The sequence below is a fragment of the Chaetura pelagica genome, unplaced genomic scaffold (genome assembly GCF_000747805.2).
Source record: "Chaetura pelagica isolate M959 unplaced genomic scaffold, ChaPel_1.0 scaffold642, whole genome shotgun sequence".
NCBI classification, from domain to species: Eukaryota; Metazoa; Chordata; class Aves; order Apodiformes; family Apodidae; genus Chaetura; species Chaetura pelagica.
In genome coordinates, this window is record NW_009952704.1 from 357446 (window position 1) to 376048 (window position 18603).

Below are 18603 nucleotides of genomic sequence, written 5' to 3' on the forward strand. Positions count from 1 at the left end.
AGGGAAGAATGTCCCAGTTTAACGGAAAATAACTCCAAAGAGTGTATATAATTGAAAAGAATAAATAACATGGACTAGTAGCAGGCAAAGCTGGGGGAGAGGAACAGCTTGCTCAATTTCCTAACCTCTATCTACATGAAGCCACTGTTGAGGAGATACAGAGCAAAAAGTATCTTTAGTCTGATCAGGTATAGTGCCCAGTTACTGCCATGATGATCTCAGTGGCAAACAGCACAGAAAAAGGACAAGACATTTCACAGCGTTCCAACAGACTTAGGAATTTTAAAACCAAGACTTACATACATATATATGCATATAACCTCCAACAGCCTAGGACCATGCCTTATTTGACCTTCTCAGGAAACATGTCTTATGTAATCCTGTCCATAGATGTCTGCATACCCTCATCGTTTTTTAATTCATCAGCTATTTCAGCCAGGTTTGGCAAAACTGTGCAAGTCTGAAATACCACAGTGCCACAAGTTTCATAAAAATAAGCTACTTGGCTTAGAAAGAGAGATTCTGTTAATGTCTTTTCCAGGAAAGGGACAGAGAAGCATAAGCTCAGTCTCTGTGAAGCACCACAGATACGAAAGACTCATCAGCAGGAGAAGTTTCTATGGGCATTCCCAACTTCAACACCAAGTATTTCAAATGCAAGACTCATATGATAAGGGGATCAAGCTTTATTCATTCTGTTTCGTCCATGTGAAGGTAGCACCCAGAAGACAGCCAGCAATCCTGGACTGTCTTTGGTTTATTGGCTGAGCAAATACAGTAAGAATGAACTCTTCCATATTATCTCACTATTCAAAGAAGACAAACTACCAGCCTAGAGAAGTCAGCCTCTAAAGGGGTTCCAATATATAGCCTATGAGCCTCAGTTTTTCAAAATGTGTGCCAGTTGAAGGAGAAGAGAACAGGAAGGAGAAAGTTTTGAAGTTTTGTTCCTTCATTCTGTTGACACAGGCAAAATTATTTAATACTTCTGATCCAGCTTAGGCTAACACACTGACAGTAAAGTGAACAGCCCTTGCCCTACTACTAAATTATTGGAATACTAAGTAATGTACTCACCTCTGCTGTGAGCTGTCTCTGGGCATCTTTAGCTGCTCCCAAATGCTGGACAAGTTCTTCATTTTCAACTGCACACTAAAACATGCCAGAAACGTTAGAAATACTATGATGTTTTGTCCTGTGCTGTTTGTATCCTATACTACATGTGAGTAGGAAAATACTAATTTTTCTCAAGATCTTCTCTGCAGCAACGTTAGTCCACACATTAGTTTAAAAACACTGAAACAACACTTTGAAATGCTAACACAAGAACACCCAGCACCCTGCTAAATGATCCTCCAAGAGCCTAAAACTAAGTATGTTCCCACTGAAATACTTGTACTGACATTCTTTTCTTAACAAAGTCAAAGTTTAGTGTAGACACTCACATATAATATTTAAAATAAATTTAGCTATTGTATTGGGTATATCATATACATATCTTTTAATAAATTGATGCTTCCAAGTCAAATATGCTAAATATTAAACATCAAACAAGGTCACCCAGATAAGGAGGGTGGAAAGTTTCCTATAGGCTCTAGTATACAGAGGACTGTAACTTTTCTTCCAACTACAGTAGCAGCAAATAATAACAGTAGTCTTGCAACTGGGTTCCTTACAGCTTTTGCCTTTTTCTGCAGATCGACTATCTGAGAGAGCAGATGAGTGATTTCTTCCTGCTGCCGGGCAGCATCTTCGGTTTTCTTTGCTAACTCTTCGGAGATATTGGCAATCTGGATGTTTGCATCCCCTTTAAGGTAAGTGATTACAATTAACATTACAAACCCAAAAGCAGAAAAGTAAGCAGAAAGATGTTCTTTCGGAACATCACTTGATTCAGCAGAATCCTTCCCCAATGCAAAGCAAAGTATTTTTGAAAAACAGCAATATGACACAGGAAAACAAAGACAAAAAGTGCTCATGTGGCAAAGGAGACTGTACTTTCTCTTAGCAATAACCTTTTCTATGCAAAACTTTTTTTACACTGAGAAAGATTTAGCTTACAGCCAGAATTTTTTGCTATGAAATTTCAGTCAGAAATTTTCTCACCACAATGATCAATTTAGGGGAAATAAGTACCACTGAGAAAGATGACTGACTTATCTGACTCAGTTGTCTATTTGGGTTTTTTACAGAACAATTTTGAATGAGAATGGAAAAGAAGTAAGGACATACTTAGCTCTTTTACACAGTCATTGACAAGCTGTTGTTCTTTCTCTTCGTAAGTAATTGTTTCAGTCTTCAGCTGACAGGCCTGTTCAAGAAATCCACATCAAATATGCTACATTAGCACTTATGTTCTTGGCCAGCCTGTTGCTGCGTTTCCATTTGCTTCAGAAAGACAAACTTTTCTAAGCTCTCCTCCAGGAAGACAGTGAGAAACTACAGTTTTTGCCTGCCCTCCCTCATGTTCTGGGAAAAGGGGGATGGATGAACATTCAGTAGAGACAATATTGCATGGAGAACCTTCCATCATTATCACCATATCCCCACTAGATGTCACCTGTCTATTTGGTACTTAAAATAGAAGCCCTTAACATACAAAAGACTAGTATGCAGAGCTTGATCTGGTCACCTGAACAAAGCCAAGTATCATCACTCTACTAATTAAATGCTTAGTTTAAATAACTGAATTAAATATTCAAGTATTTAAAAACCATTCAGATAGTATTTGAAAAGTGCTGGCACTGCAACTGTGTATCTCACATAAAACCTAAGTGCCTCCTTCTCCACTTTGTCTTTTCTGCTGTGATTCTAGGAGCACCAAGAGAAGCATTGCTACACGCAGCTGGTTCTGTCTGGCACCACCTTGGTGGGTCTTTAATCTATTCCCTATGCTGGCAGCATGCACAGACACCCACAGACTGCATCTGTAGAGAGACCACACAGCTCAACAGTTTCAGATATGGCTCCATCCTGTGCCTCTCTGGCACACATTGCATATTCCTGGGAGGGTAGTCAGTGGTACATGGGGTTCTCCTATCAGCTCCTGATGCAGTTGCCTTCTCAATTCTAACCCCAACTACATCACACTCAAACCATCTATTGCTCACCTTCCTTGCATGATTTCTCAATGAAGTGTACTGCACTCTCCATTACACACTCTTGTCCAAAAATGTGATACTACCCATTCGCAATGGGCCTTGCAGTAGAAAATGGTAATGATACTGTTTTCCTACATTCATTCTTAGATCAAAAGTATTTCTTCTGCTACACTCTGCAACCTGTTTGCAAGATGGTAACTTGCTCCCAAAGTTTAAAAGTTGCAGTGAAAATTCATAGATTATAATTAACAGGTTATTCAACTACAAAATGGAATTAAAATTTCAAAGCCAGCACTGTCTGTGAAACAAACAATATTGTCAGAAATGAAAGGCATGAAAAACACATTCAACTTAAAATATTAACAGCTTGACTTGAAACAAAAATTGAAGATATTTCATGCAAATTTAGACTAGCAATTTTTATTTTGACAAGCACTGAATTTGTGCCAGAGAGTTCATGCCAGCCTGCAAACTTCAGATCTTCAGCTAACATCCCCTACTTCTACCAGGTTAGCCTTTTAACACCCGTTTCAAAGTGCAGTTCTGGACTTCAAAACCTGCTCATGGTCTTGCACGTTCTTTTGGCAAGGAAACTGCTTTGCATGTAGCTTCATGTATCTTCCATGTTTCAGCTTTAGAAGCTTAGAAGGATAAAGGATGGTGATTAAACAACTACAAAGAGATGTGTGTCACGTGTGGAATTACATACTTTTAATTAGACTTTCACATTTTACTACACTTCTCAATACCTGTGTTCTGGTATTTAAATGAACAACTCTATTAAGCAAAACACAAAGGGAGCAATTTCACCTCAGATCTAAGCACAACATTCTCCTCTTCGAGGTCCTTGAGTTTCTTTTGAAGAGAATCCAAATGAAAGTAGTTCTGGACGGAGGAAGAAGATTCATTCCTCTTCAGCCTTGTAATGAAAACAACAGTTTCAACTCATTTTTACCTGTATTATGGCCAATCTTACAGGGAAACAGACTGAAAAGAGCTGCCAAAACCAGTCAGAGCCAAATGCAATACAGCTTTCTTCATGCCAGTATGTTTGCACAGCAAAACACGTGCAGTAATTTTTAAAAGGTACTTATTTATTATTCCCCACACTTCCCATGGAAAAGTTATTCAGCCAAACCCATGAGAAATCAAACCACCTTAATACAGGGCTCAACCCAACAGCTTCCTGATTAATGCTGGACACGCTTCACCAGAATGCAGCAGTAATTTTGCAGGCAAGGGCAGAGAGCCCCTCAGAGCCTGCAATGCTGTTCGGCCAGCTAATTGCCTGGAACCACGCTGTAAGCCATGCTGCATTTCCTTGCCTCTGCTCTGAGCTTTTCACACTGTCCTCAGGTCCTTCAAGCACAAAGGTCACACAAGTAGCACATTCCAGCACACTGTGCAAAGCTACATGGTGTAGTGCGGTACCGCAAGTGGGACCCGTGTCTGCCTCATCATCTCAGTGACCTAGTTCCTGTGAAAATCACAGTGCTGCATCAGCAGCTTCCCTATATACTTTCCTACCCTGACTCCTGTTGGCACAACTATAGCCAGCTGGTCCAGTGCAAATCCTTCCAGCTGGTGCCACACACCAAATTCAGAGCCCTATTTATAGTTCCAGCTGACACAGGGACCACTTGACTACTTTTCAAAACAATCAAATTGTCCAAACTACCCCTGCTTAGTACCAGATGAAGGCTCAGTGTTGTAGATCAATAACTTACGGGGTGGAACAGACGGATTCCGGCTCACTTTCTTCAGCAGCACTGGTATAGAACTGGAGCAGCTCATCTTTCATGGAGAGCTCATGCCGCAACTGAGAAACCTGCGCAAAGAAAGGGTATGCAGATCAGTAGGTTGCTTTCCCAGGCACATTTTTAAGCAAACCCACTTTAAATTACTTAGTTATTCATCCTCCAAGCATATTCCTCAAGACCACATCAAGCAGACAAGACTGGACCAGACCAGAATCAGTTCCTTTATTTCTTAGAAAGGCAGACAAAAAGATAAAATGTTGTTTCTTAGAAGTTAAAAAATGCCATGATCCACCACTACTACAGAAGGTGAAAGAGAAACATGTCTAAGATGAGCAATTCTGATTCGCTATTGCATTAGTCTAGATTCATATCCACAGAAATGTATATATTACAATCACAGTGCAAGAAATCAATATGGCACAATCAAGACAACATCAGTTTCTTATCCATTTTATATGATGACTGCCACCATCTAGCTTGGATACAGAAGCTGCAGACCATAGATACAGGCATTTCTTCCTCTCCAAGAGACTTTAGACAGAATTACTAAAGTGCTTGTTTAGTAAGTTGCCTGTTAAACTGCAGAACACTACCACACAGTGGCAGGCTGCCATTTCAAGGTTGCTGCAATGGTAGAGGGGGCAGTCAGTTTCTGGGTGTAGTTTGAATTTTTGATGACACAGAAACCATGAGTCCAGTGAAGCAGTACCTGGGAGTCCCAGACATCACACATATACGTATCAGAAAGGAACAATACATCGAAACTGGGTGGTTAAGATAACCTGTAATTGTAAGCTCCACAAACCTAACCTTGGTTAATTCATATTGTGATTCTCCAAGAAAAGGATTAAAAGCCAAATCACACCACAGCACTTACACCACTTTACAGATGCAATTTAAGACCTCAATAGCAAAAGATTAATTTTTATTTTGCTTGCATGACTATAAATAGCATAACTGATCAGACAGATCTGTTCCCTTCCACTACCATTGCAAGGCTTGTCCCTCAGTTTTCACTTCGCAATGCACAAAGTGCTGAGAACATTTGTTTTTATTAGACTTCTACATTTTGTATTGAAGGCATATTTATATTTGTAGTTGTTACTGGCAAAAAATCCAGAGACTATCAATAGAATAGATTTAAGCTGCATTTTCATCAAACAAAAAGCAAACTCAATGCAATAAAGCACTTAAACTGTGCAGAATGTTAAAGCAAACAAGGTCATTTACTTTACTAAGTGTCCTGGTTTGAGTCAGGACAGAACCCATCTTTTTAGCAATTTTACTTTTCAGTCCAAGTCTCTTCTAAGTGACTGCACTTCCTGAAATTAACAGCAGGTTTTCCAGTCAGTGTCTGCCTCTAGGACTGATAATGCTCAACGTGTATAGTTATTGCTGGAGAATGGTTGGCAGACTCTTCTTTATAATCATTCCTGTAGAAACAAAGGCCACTGCTTGATTCTGTTACATTTCTTATGCTTCAGAAACCAAAGGGAGAAAAAGTGGTCACACCTGTGACCCTTTTGCAGGAAGGAGCAGATGGGACAAACTGAGCAAATGAAGGATTCCATCCCATACCTGTCACGTTTAATATAAAGCTGAGGGATCATGAGGATCAAACTCTTTTTGTCCACAGCCAGTGATCTGGGAGGACCCGGCTGATTTGTCTGCCTTTGATCCTGATCCGTATATTCCTGGATCCGTGTGTTCCTGCCTCCAGCTCCTGTCTGCTGCTGGCTGCAGTAATGCAGGCCCTGCAGCCCTGGTGGTATGTGAGCATTATTGGTGATGGCAGCAGCATGACAGTGGTTTTGTATGTAATTTCATTATTTTCTTTTTCATCATTATTATTTTATTAAAGCTGTATAGTTTAGTTTGCAACCTATCAGTTTCTATTTCTTCCTCTTCCCTTTCTGGAAAGAGCGAGGGGTTAATAGAGAGCATCTGTCATTCAGTTAATTGCTGGCCCAGCACTAAACCTTGACACTAAGGTTATTGTGTACAATCAGAAGTGCTAAGGCACCAAGTCCTCACAGACACTGGTTCTCAAATGCAAGAGGCAAAAAACCCCAACCAACATGTTTCAGAAAACCATGAAACGAAATCCGTGCATTACTTCTGGGAAGTTCAATTCCCTCATCTCTGGAAGAGCTAAAAAACTGAGCCAAACCCAACTATTTACTTCCCTCCATAGCACATCATGGCTCAGCTTCTTTAGGTAGCAAAGATGCAGATACTGTCAGTAGGTGGGCACTAGATCATCTCAGCTATTGCTACACTTTTTTCTCTATGAATTCAAAAGACTGAGGAAACTATTTTTACTCCTATTTCCAAGCATTCCAGTTTTCCAAAGGAGGGTGAGCAGCTGGAAAGGGTAACCTTTTGTAAGAATAGCACCAATAAGGAATTATTTCTATCAGTAGGCAGATGTTTAGCTACTTAGTGGAAAGCAGAACCCAAGCACATGTAACAGTTACTTCTGAAGACAAAACACCATAACCACGGATGTTCCACCTTCTTCCTCCCTTCCATGAGCTTTTATTGTTGAGCATAACATAAGCTACAGCATATCTCTTGGGTCAGTTCAGGTCAGCTGTCTCAGCTCTGCACCCTCCCAAAATCTTGCACAGATGGGGGGCACACTGGAACAAAGGAGAGCCTTGATGCTGCGCAACTACAACTCGGCAATAGACAGAACACTGGTTGTTACCAACACTGTTTCAGTCACAAATCCAAAACATAGCATCATACATGCTGCCATGAAGAATACTGGCTCCATCCCAGCCAGATCCAGTACACATTTCCACAATGCAAAAGACAGGAATTGTTTTATGAATATAAAGGGGGACCTCTTCAATGTTTTTGCAAGCCACTGCAATGTAAACACTTCAGAGCAAACACTACCACCCTACCTCTGCACAACCTATTGCTTCCAAGCAATAGGGGCTGTTGCCCACAAGAGACAAGACCCACGAGTTGTTACCATGCCTGCTTTATCTGTTCAGGCTTTTAATTCACTCCATTGCTTTGGAAGATTCACTTAGAGACAGTTGTATTAGTAACCATTTTACCCAAACATTCACAATTCAGCATTAATGAGATCTGAAACCTACTAAAGAAAGATCAACATAAAAAAGTGTCATGACTTTAAAGCCTGATGAGCTCTGCCTCAAAAGCATCCATTTCTGAAGGAATCAAAATGACAGTGTGAAAGATGGGTGTTGATTGAACATATGGCCCAACATATCAAGCCACCCGGTAAGAAGCTTTTCTGGTAGCCCTTTTCCTAATTTTGCTCCTGAGTCCCTTTACATAAAAATAGACCTGGCAGAGGCAGCCCATGCCTGTCCTGCACCTTCCTCAATCAATCCTTCTATTCAGGATATATGGCCTCAGTTCACTGCCCTGCCCAGTCAGTATGCATGTGCCTAGCAAATGCCACATTGACCGAAGCACAAATAAGCTGGTCTGCCACATGCTGGGACTTGGGCAGCAAACAGCAGTCTCAGTTCACTGCCCTGCCCAGTCGGTATGCATGTGCTTAGCAAATGCCACATTGACCGAACCACAAATAAGCTGGTCTTCCACATGCTGGGACTTGGGCAGCAAACAGCAGCACTCCTCTAGGACACAAGAGAGTTAGTTTTCATTGCCAGAAAGGGTAGGCCATGCCAAAGGATTTCATTTCTCTGTGTGTGCTCCACGACCATTTATTTCACATCTCCATGTGTGCTTTATTCATCGACCCATCTCAGACATAATTCAATACCTGACATGCCCAAATAGTTTTATTAACAGCCTTTAAAAAAGTTTTTAATCCACTGCAGTTCATTGCTCTCCCACTCATCCTACAACTAGGACATTTCTCTCCCTCTTGCTCAAAGTTATGTATGGACAAGAATCACAAACCAAGGTTGCTGTACCAGAATAGGGACTAGTCTCCAGCTCAGTTAGGGAATCAGCAAAGTCTAGAAAGTTATTTGCAGTACAGATAAAAAGCTCGTAAGCATCCTGCATGGTTCCATCTAAGATACATCCACCAAGCATCTGCCAGCACCTACAGGATCCAGCTCCCCATTCAGAGGAATACAGTAAGAAATAGCAACTATACAAATATTTGATTAAAAAGTCAATGGCACATGGAAGACAGAAAGTGCTACTTGAAACAATGTTAGTTTTCAGGTATATTTTTGCAGATCTGACCAATTCAGAAACACATGCATCACGACATTACATTCTAAACATGCTCATCAAACATCTAAAATACTATTACTGCAGTCAGACTCATACAAATGTACATACTGCAGCAGGCTACTGACCCACGCTTCAATGGATTCTATCACAGTTTCCTAGAAAGAGATACAGCAAAATCACAAGAAGCTGTAAGATCTTAGCAATCTCAATAGAAGGTAGCAAGTCACAGCCCATAACCCTTTGCTTCTCACCATAACCCAGTAGTTCCTAACATGGACAAGTTCATACATACAGAGCACGTTGAATAAAAATTGCCCATCACTTAAAATTTATCCTAAGCCACCTGAACAATGGAAGCTTAAAACAAGTCCATGAAGTTGTCCCAGGCTGGAAAAGGCTGAATGCATATGATCTCAGTGAGCATGCACTCCTGAGATCTCCATAAATACACAAAGTGATCTACCTTACATGTATGCCTAAAATATACTCAGTTTGAGAAGCAAAGGGGAACACTTCCAGCATTCAAAGGCTGTGTTCTTAGAGCCAAAATTCAATCAGGTAGGAAAAGAAAAGCATTTGCAAAAAAGCAATCAAACAGCAGTTAGTGAAGAAGAAACAAGTGAGGTTTGAGAAAGATTCAGGGGAGAAATAAGAAGAGTGAACAGCAAAAAAAAAAGTAGAAGGGAAAGAAAAAAAAAAAGAGTGATTAGTGAGATAATCAAACCAGAGGTGAATTATGCATGTAACAGGGGAACAAAGACAAAACAGGTACAGGTAAACAGTGGATTTAGTCACTCAAAACAAAAAGAGCAGCTGGTTTCAGAGGAAAATGAAATCTGAGGCAAAGCAAAATTAAGTGGCTTGAGGTGGGGGTTTTTCCCCCTCAGAATCACCTGATTTGAGCCAACAGCTCAAATTACTATTTTATGACATTTCTAAAAGTGTACATGCTATAAAAATGGCTGACCAAACTGCTGCAACACAAATTGACCTGCTATGGACAGGATGCCCAACAAAACTAAGAATGGACACGGTGAAGCTAAAAGGAAAATTCTCCCATCGCTGCAGATCCACCACTCAGGCATAAAAATCTTACCTCTTCCCTGATGTGTTCTACTTGTTCCTCTAGAAACTCATTTCTTTCTGTCAGTGATTTATTCTTCTTCAGCAGTGACTGGCCAATTCGAGCAGCTAATTCTAAGTCCCGTTCTTTCTGTGAAGTGTTAAGAAAAGAAAGCTAATTTGAAATTTTTTATTCACCAAAGGATCAGAGGGAGGGTTAAACTGTCATGAAAGGGCAGGAAAAGTACTGAAACAATAAAAAGACTTTTTTCTTCTGTGAGGTTTTGTTTATTTTGCTTTTTGCTAATTTTCTTTTCTATTTCTGCTTATGTTACATTCACATTATTCAGAAACGACTGACCCAGAGTTACTGAAAAATACACAGGAAAGCACAGCTTCAAGGTCTACAGTAAAACAATGTAAGTGAACCCAGATTTGGTTCTCTACTACAGCTTTGTTTGACACTCTACCAAGGGAAACTATTCCATCATCTTGTTATACCATTTGCAGAGTTTTAGAGGTTACATTTTAAAGAATTCAGAAGCACAGTAAAAACAGCAAAGAACTTAAGTATTTCAAAGCATTCTTCTTTTTCCACTTGCTCCACCTTGAAACAAGTTAGTAAGCTGTACAGGAGAGTAAGCAGATTCCCCCACAATGAGTGTTCAGCTCCTATATTCTTTGTGTACTTTCTTTCCCCTCCTTTACATGCATAGAATTGGAAATAACCTGTCTAGATGGTTCACCACACTAAACAATAAAAACTGGAAACTTATCCTATTGATTACCTGTTCCTATACATGTCTCAGCTTCTGCAAAGGTGAGATACGGGGTTATAATACACATGGGAGCACGATAAAATGCATAAGACTGCTTTGTCCATTAAGCATTTCTATCTATAATTTTCTTATTCAACTGCTACTGATCATTTGGGTTTGAAGACAATGAATTTGAATAAAGAGGCTTCTGTAGTGGAAAAAAAGGAAGTTATGTAATAATCAGTAAAAAAAAAAAAAAAAGTTACTGATCACTGTATCGACAAATAGCATTTTCCAAATGGTTTCTGAAGGTCAGGCTTATATTTGCATCTAAAGCTACTGGCATGATCTAGCCATAAAATCTTTCTATAATCTTATGTACAATCTTTCAGAACAATAGGCCCCACAAACTTATCAAAAAGATGTTTTGGGTTATATGTCGAGCCAACTTACTGTTCTGTACTTTGCTCACCTCATAAATATAAAGCTGAACAAACTACATTGCTGCAGCTTTGAGTCTACAGAAGAAAAGCTATATATACAGCAGCAAGGTTCCTAACCTCAATGTTGAGGAATTTAAGTGTATTTCAGGCTCTTTAATTAACCTCCCTAGATTTCCTACACAATTTTTAGCAATTCAAACCTAAATCTCATTTTAGGGTCAGGCCTCTTATTCACAGTATTAAGGAACTAATTTATTACAGCAATATTTAAGAAAATACAGAAGCCAGACATACTTACTCCATTATTGGAAAGGGATGAGAAAATAGGTTCAGAGAGGAATCTGCTCCTATTCTTACCACATACCTAGGCAGGCCTGTTGTCACTCACTTTGCTTCATTTCAGGCCAACATGTACACGTTTTCAAAACATCTGCATACATGATGTTTTGAGATATTCTCTTTCTTGTCTTTCCTCCAAAATGCTGCCCCTTTCTCTGTGCCAACTTTGTAATATGGTCATTTGAAGTTTTCCAATAGGAAGGCCAGACAAAGGGTAGCTTTGGGGCTTTGTTTTTCACTTGTGTGTGTGAAGGAAGTAGGAGTTACACCCTAGTTTCTGCAAACAGATGTAATCTCTTGTGATAAATATTGTTTGCAGAACAGAGAAAAGAGCTTTAAGTGCATGTCTTCCTAGGAACAGAGTGACTCAATCAGAAATGATGGCCAGGTAAGCCAAAAACTTTACTGAAAGTATTTCTTTTATTAAAGGTTCACTTATTACATGTTCTCCCATTTTTCCTTTGTTATCATCCAGATAAGGAAGTACACCAGAAGCTTTTACAATATGGGATTGGCAAGTCCTTCTAGCATTGCTCCTGTGAGTGTGATTTCTGGATCTACAGTCATTTGGCTTCATGGACTCAGGGGAGGAAACAGTTTGGCAGAACACTGCATCATTAATAGAAGGAGCCATGGAAACAAATGCAAGTAAAGTTCAGCCAAACAAGACAAAGGGAATAAGTCACAAACAGGTAACAGACTTACTGCAAGTTAACAGATTATTCCAGGAGAAGTATTTTAGGTAAAGCATCAGTTTTACTTAAAAAAAAAGTTGTTTAAGAGTTCAGCTCAAAGCCCAAATAGAAGAATTTGTACTGTCATCAGATTTGTCAAGCACAGGTGGGAAATGTGAGCATTCCCACACTTGGCATTGCTACTGCAATAAGCAAGAAGTTCAATATGAAGGATTTATTTCTATTTAGCCAAGAACTAATTCAATTATAACTGTTTTCACCTAAAGAATTCTTCATAAACATTACATGGAAAATCATTGCTAAAGCTTACTGCAGAAATGCAACTAATATCAGTCAAACAATTTATTATTATATTTATTGAACATAAGCATTATAGCTTTACAATTGCTTTTTCCATTTCTTGAGTGCCAAGTATTACAGTAATAGTAATTTACATAACAGCATTAAAAAAAATATAATCCCAAACCAAACAAAGAAAAGACAAAGAGGAAAAGGCTTAGAGTCAAATGGAGTATTAGATATTTTATAATTTTTTGCCTATATGCTTCCCTGGAAAGTCATCTGAGATGACAATTATGAATACAAGTCTATTTGTGAATTACTTTTTTTCCCTTTTTAGTTTTAAAAGATAATAAATCTATCAATATTGATACTATTAGCTTTACAGGCACAGTGAAAATGTGTCATTTTAAGATTATTCCCCCACCCCCATTTGTTATGACAAATATTTGGCCTAGAGCAAGACAAATGAAGTTAAATGGTCTCAGCTGAGCAATAAGCACAAGTAAAGAATCCATAGGACCGAGGTAAACAAATTACTTTTACTTAGAAAGAGTATTTACCTTACCAAACAGTACACACACTCAGAGCCTTTATTCCTCCTCATTTGAGGGCAGTCTACCACCAGTCTTTTGTAGAAATTTCTGTACTACTTTCTTATACTGCATATGGGATGTAATACTTGCCTCTTCAAGAAGACGTGTAACAGCATCTATGTCATTGTATGTTTTAGTCATCTGGCCCACTCTTTCAGCACATAAAACTGTGAGGAAATAAAATAACATTATTCATATTGGTAGTATTATTAGGGGGAAAGTATCCTTAAAAAGAGTTTAGAACTGCATAAGTTCTCATCTTAAAACTACTTATGTAAACTTTTGAATAAGTATACAAAAAAGTTTTTTAAAACATCTCTAAATAAATAAATAAATAAACAAAGCTTGAACTGAGAATGCCAGTGTTTCTCTTTTGTAACGAGTACTTTCTTCTGACAGTGGCAGAACAAAGACTTTTACAATGTTAAAACTTTCCCCTCTGAAGAGGAATGTCTTGGGTTTATTAGAAAAAAAAAAATAAAATCAAAAGGAAGTGAAAACAGATGTTCTTAGATACATAATTAGGATTTTATTGTGTCATCTAGTCAATGTATTATGTGTAGCAGAATTAGTCCATGAATAAGCAACTCCCATACTGTTAGTAACACTGTTGAACACAAAGACATTATGTCATATTTAGTTAAGAACTGGGTTCTATGGTATGAAACAGCAAAGTAAACACAAAATGCAAGCAAAATAATAAACTATTTTTATAATACCCAGACCACAGAATGGTGTCCACAGTATCACTCATAAAAACATTTACTTAGACTTGATGAGATGATTAATCACTAAGGTGGAACCAGGAGTTTTTTTAGACTGAAGAAAGTATGCGGAAGTTTTGTCTACTACAACACAGGTGATCTTTTGAGAAGCTACACTGACTTATCTAGAAGCCTGCAAGCTTTCTAAAAATCCACCACTAATCAGAGGAAACAACAGCACTTTCTGCTCTTCTGCTCTACCCTTATATCCTCTCTCTCTCTTCTGCTCCCCTCCCCCTCCCCGCCCCCCCCAGCTATACATACTTCTGAAACCCTGTAATTCTGGAAAAAAAATGAAGTTAAGTTGAACATACAGACTACTGGTTATCAGGCTGCCATAGCAGAAATTGTTTTGTCAGGGGATTTACCCTTGACAATGTCAGTTAAAGCTCAGTCTGACAGATTGACTAATGTTGCTCTAGGGCACATTAAGGAGGGGGGAGGGAGGCACAGAAGAGACAGATAAGGCCTAATAAGATTTAAACAATACCACAGTAACATTACCAGGAAACAGTCAATCACCCTAAGGAAACAATACTACCCCAATTTATAAATATACAGTCTACGTATACATAAATAGATAGTTGATTACCACTAGGGCACAGTAGTAATATATCAAGCACAACAGTACATAGGTAAACGTTGGAGGGTTCCACACCTGAATATCAGGAAGTTGCTTAAATTACAGCAAGCAGTACAATTTGTTTCTGTTTGTTTTTCTGTTTCTTAAATCCTATTTAAGACATTAGGAAGAAGTTCTTTACTATGAGGGCGGTGAAACACTGGAACAGGTTGCCCAGTGAGGCTGTGGAGGCCCCATCCCTGGAGACATTCAGGGTCAGGCTTGATGCAGCTCTGAGGAACCTGATCTAGTTAAAAAGGTCTCTGCGCACTGAAGGGGGGTTGGACTAGATGACATTTAAAGGTCCCTTCCAACCCAATGAATTCTATTATTCTATTTTTGAGGATCAAATCTTAAAAACATTTACATAGGCAATGCCAGTGAACTGAAGAGAATGCCATTCAAAAATATTAAAAAGATAATTTCACTTATCCAAATAATTAAGTCTGAAAGTGGTAAGAGTAAAAAGTTTATGCTTCAAAATAGCACACAGCACTATAAAGCACATGCAAAAATACACTGCATTGGTAAAATACAAGCTGTATTAGCCTAAACTAGACTAATCAGGATTCCACAGGAAAAAAAAATAAAAATGAAGTAACTTGCAAATAATATCAGCTACAGAAAACAAAGGGACTAAATAGATTTCCATCAAAACTTCACATAAAGACAGATGGTGTCACATCCAGAGGACTACTCACAACATAAGAATAGACAGTGCCATATATAAAAAAATTTAAACAAAGTAAGTTCATAAGTCATGCAATAAAATGTCTATCAGAAACCCTGATGCCAGCAGTTTATTTTCCAAAACAAGTGTACACTAAATTGTTCCCTTGGTTACAACATTCCCTTGCTACTATAAAATAATGCTTGAGATTGTTATTAGCAAGCTAAGTTTAACTCCGTACCTAGCACTAATAATCACCACTGATTATGATTATGATGATGGCAACCTCACATCATCCCAATTCAGATGAATATATAACCTTCCTAACATCCAACACGATAACAGGACAGTACTCCCACAGTCATAATAAAGTCATTCAGCCGGAGAAACAGTGATAAAGTTGCTCCATGTGGCTGCTCACTCGGCCGTTGGTTCAGAACTTGCCTTTTAATCTTTAACGTGGCAGGTTAATGCCATAGCATTATTACAACAGCCTTATGACTAGCAAAGATGTAGTGACCTGCTCACCAATAGCTTTTATATCTCAAAACTTCCACCGAAGTTCCATTGGTCACAGTTGCAACAGAGGTCTTCATATACTATTCTGCCAGCGTGGAAGGGTTTCAAAGCAGAAATTATATGTATCCCCTTCAATGTCCAAGTGAAAACTGCATATAACAACATCCCTTGGCCAGCCAACCACCTCCTATCAGCACTCAACATGGAACACAGTGGAATTACAAAGCAATGCACTAAAAGGAAGGTTTTCCTTTTGGAAGGAGGGCAAACTTCCAAGAGGCGTTGCTCTCCATCCCTCAGAAAACAAGGCTTGCAGGGAAGAGAACGTGAAAAGTGAGGACAGAGAAAGCAATTCACCAGAAGTATTTAAAAACTCAAAACAGCATCTAAGTATCTAGTTAGTTACTCTCCACAGATTACAAGATACCATTTGCCAATTGTTAGTGCAGTGATTTTTATTTCCCTGGTGTCCAAAAAGACTAACAAGTGAAAAAGACACCATACTGAATAATAATTTTGAGCTCTGATCAGTGAAGGGGTGGTGGGGCAGGGGGAGACACACAAAACCAAACCAAAACCTAAAAATCAGACCGAAACCCAAGAACTCCACAAAACATGTGGATTCCGCAGAGTAGGTTTCCAGCATGCTGGAGTTTCTGATGAGTACAAGAGCCTGATAATGCAACCATAAAGACAAAACAAGAGCAAATGAAGGACAACACTCTGCAAAACAAGACCTACAGTTATTGACCTCTTTTGCTCACTTGAAAATCAGTAGTATTTTTGCTTGAGGGTGATAGAAAGCACAGTGTCTAAATGCATGCATGCATGCAAACATCCAAATCAAAATACACTTTGCACTTCTCAGTCTATGGAGGATATATATAAAACTTAAAAAAAAAAAATACATCTGTAGCAAGCAGAGGAATCCTAGAATTCAGGAACAGTTAGAAAATGCATTTTGGTAACAGCTTTGAAATGAGTGTTTCTGATCCAAATCAGGAACAGAGAAAGATTCTATCACATTGCCATGACAGCAGTAAATACATGCTACTGGGGACATATTTGCAGTTCAAAGTATTTGGCTTTTTTAAGTCAAACACACAAATGGACAAATGCTACACAGATCAAGTATTTCCTCTGCTTTCAAGTACCAAGTATCATTTTCACACCCTCTTAAAACTTGCAAATTTACAGGTACCCACATTCCTGTGTTTCTCAATGTGAGTACAGAAAGGATGTACTCTGCACTTATTTCTCATAATCTATTTAATGCAGCATATGACTGGAAGCCTCTTTCCAGCTCTGAGCTCCCATTGACTAAAGCACTTACTGCCAAGCTGAAGATGCTCAGGGAGAAGGGAAGAAAGTATGAACCTCCCTGTATTGCTTCCTGAAAGTCACACAGCCATCTAGCATGCTGCTTAGAGGAAAAGTATGCTTCCAGCAACAAGAAGTCACAGAAGCGAAGGAGATCAAGAATACCACTGGGAGCTGCTGCAATGAGCCACCACTCACCCACAAAACAGAGGATTCAGATGGAATTAAAAAAGAAGAAAAAAATAAAAATCACAGGAGCCAGCAGCCACAGGTGTCCTCAGCCCCTGCTCCCTGCACCCCTCCTTGGGGCACAGTCCCTTTTCGTTTTTGAGACCTATCAATCAGGGATAAATCAAAGAACTAAAAGAGAGCAGCCACTGCTGAAGAAGAAATTCCAGCTCCCAGTGCTTCTCTTCTCATTTCCAACTACTGGGAAACGGATGGGGATAAGACAGTTCAGTTAAGTTTCACTTTTTAGGCAGAAAATCCTGACCTGTATAATTCTAGTCTAACAGGGAAGGTCCTAGTGCATGGGGATTTCCCTACTACCAAAATTTATTTCCACAGAAACTACGTGAGGATAAGGGAGCACTGTTCAGGGAGCACAGATCTCTAGCAACTTTAATACTGATGTTTCTTATTGTCAAGGTGGCAGCAGGGGACAAACTTACAGCTTTATTTCATAACAGTTCCCTACCTAAACCCTTTACCTATGGCAAGGCCTACTATATTCTTAATCAGTCATGAGAAGTCCTGCCTCATGAATAGCTTCTGTCTCCCTCCTCTCTGCCCAGGGCTATCTCCAAAAACAGGATACAATGACAAATTCTTCTCATTCTAAATGTTGTGCTTGGAGATGTACAGAACAGACGTACTATCACTGACTGACCAGTCGTGTTCCTTACTGCCAGATACCACTTGGCAAACATTAGCAATCAGAAACCCTGGGAGACTCGGCCTACTCAGCTCATGTTGGTTTAATTTCTGAAAAGCTATTTTCCCAATCCAAGGATAAAGCACTTGCTAGAAATCACAGCCTTGGTTCTAAAGCCATCAAAAGTTGTAGTCTGGCACTGGTTACTGCAAGCACTGCATCGGCTTGAGCCAAGCACGTGAGGAATTCTGGAACTCTGATACATTACCTATATGCCTTTTCAAATCGACTCAGGAAAACTATGCCTAAAATGTGCCATCAGCTTTATTACTGACCCAAACCAGAAAGACTTCATATGTTTAAAGGTAAACATGTTAGCTTCTCCTACTAACTGGGGCAGAGGCTTCATGTTGTCACATTTGAGACAGCCTAGAGAGAACATGTTCATCTAAAGAGCTTAAAAATGCTGAGAGGCTACTTCCACATGAGCCTGAAAAATGTGCTTCTGAGGCACGACTTCCCAGAAGTCCAAATGTTAACATCACACGCCAGCAGTTCCTCCAGCCTCCCCCACACTACCCAGGCAGGCTGGTCCTTCCAGAAGCCA

At 39.3% G+C, this 18603-nt stretch overlaps 1 protein-coding gene across 1 annotated transcript in view; it reads right to left on the reverse strand.

Moving 5' to 3' along the window:
- TRAK1 (trafficking protein, kinesin binding 1) overlaps positions 1 to 18603 on the reverse strand; it is a 40005-nt gene that overhangs the window by 9959 nt on the left and 11443 nt on the right. Inside the window, exons 2-8 of the mRNA XM_009994095.1 lie at positions 13318 to 13394; positions 10152 to 10268; positions 4829 to 4929; positions 3912 to 4020; positions 2233 to 2311; positions 1677 to 1807; positions 1078 to 1152 (exon numbers count right to left, since the gene is read on the reverse strand). Of these exons, the coding sequence (XP_009992397.1) occupies positions 1078 to 1152; positions 1677 to 1807; positions 2233 to 2311; positions 3912 to 4020; positions 4829 to 4929; positions 10152 to 10268; positions 13318 to 13394 (689 nt within the window). The remainder of the gene's footprint in view (positions 1 to 1077; positions 1153 to 1676; positions 1808 to 2232; positions 2312 to 3911; positions 4021 to 4828; positions 4930 to 10151; positions 10269 to 13317; positions 13395 to 18603) is intronic.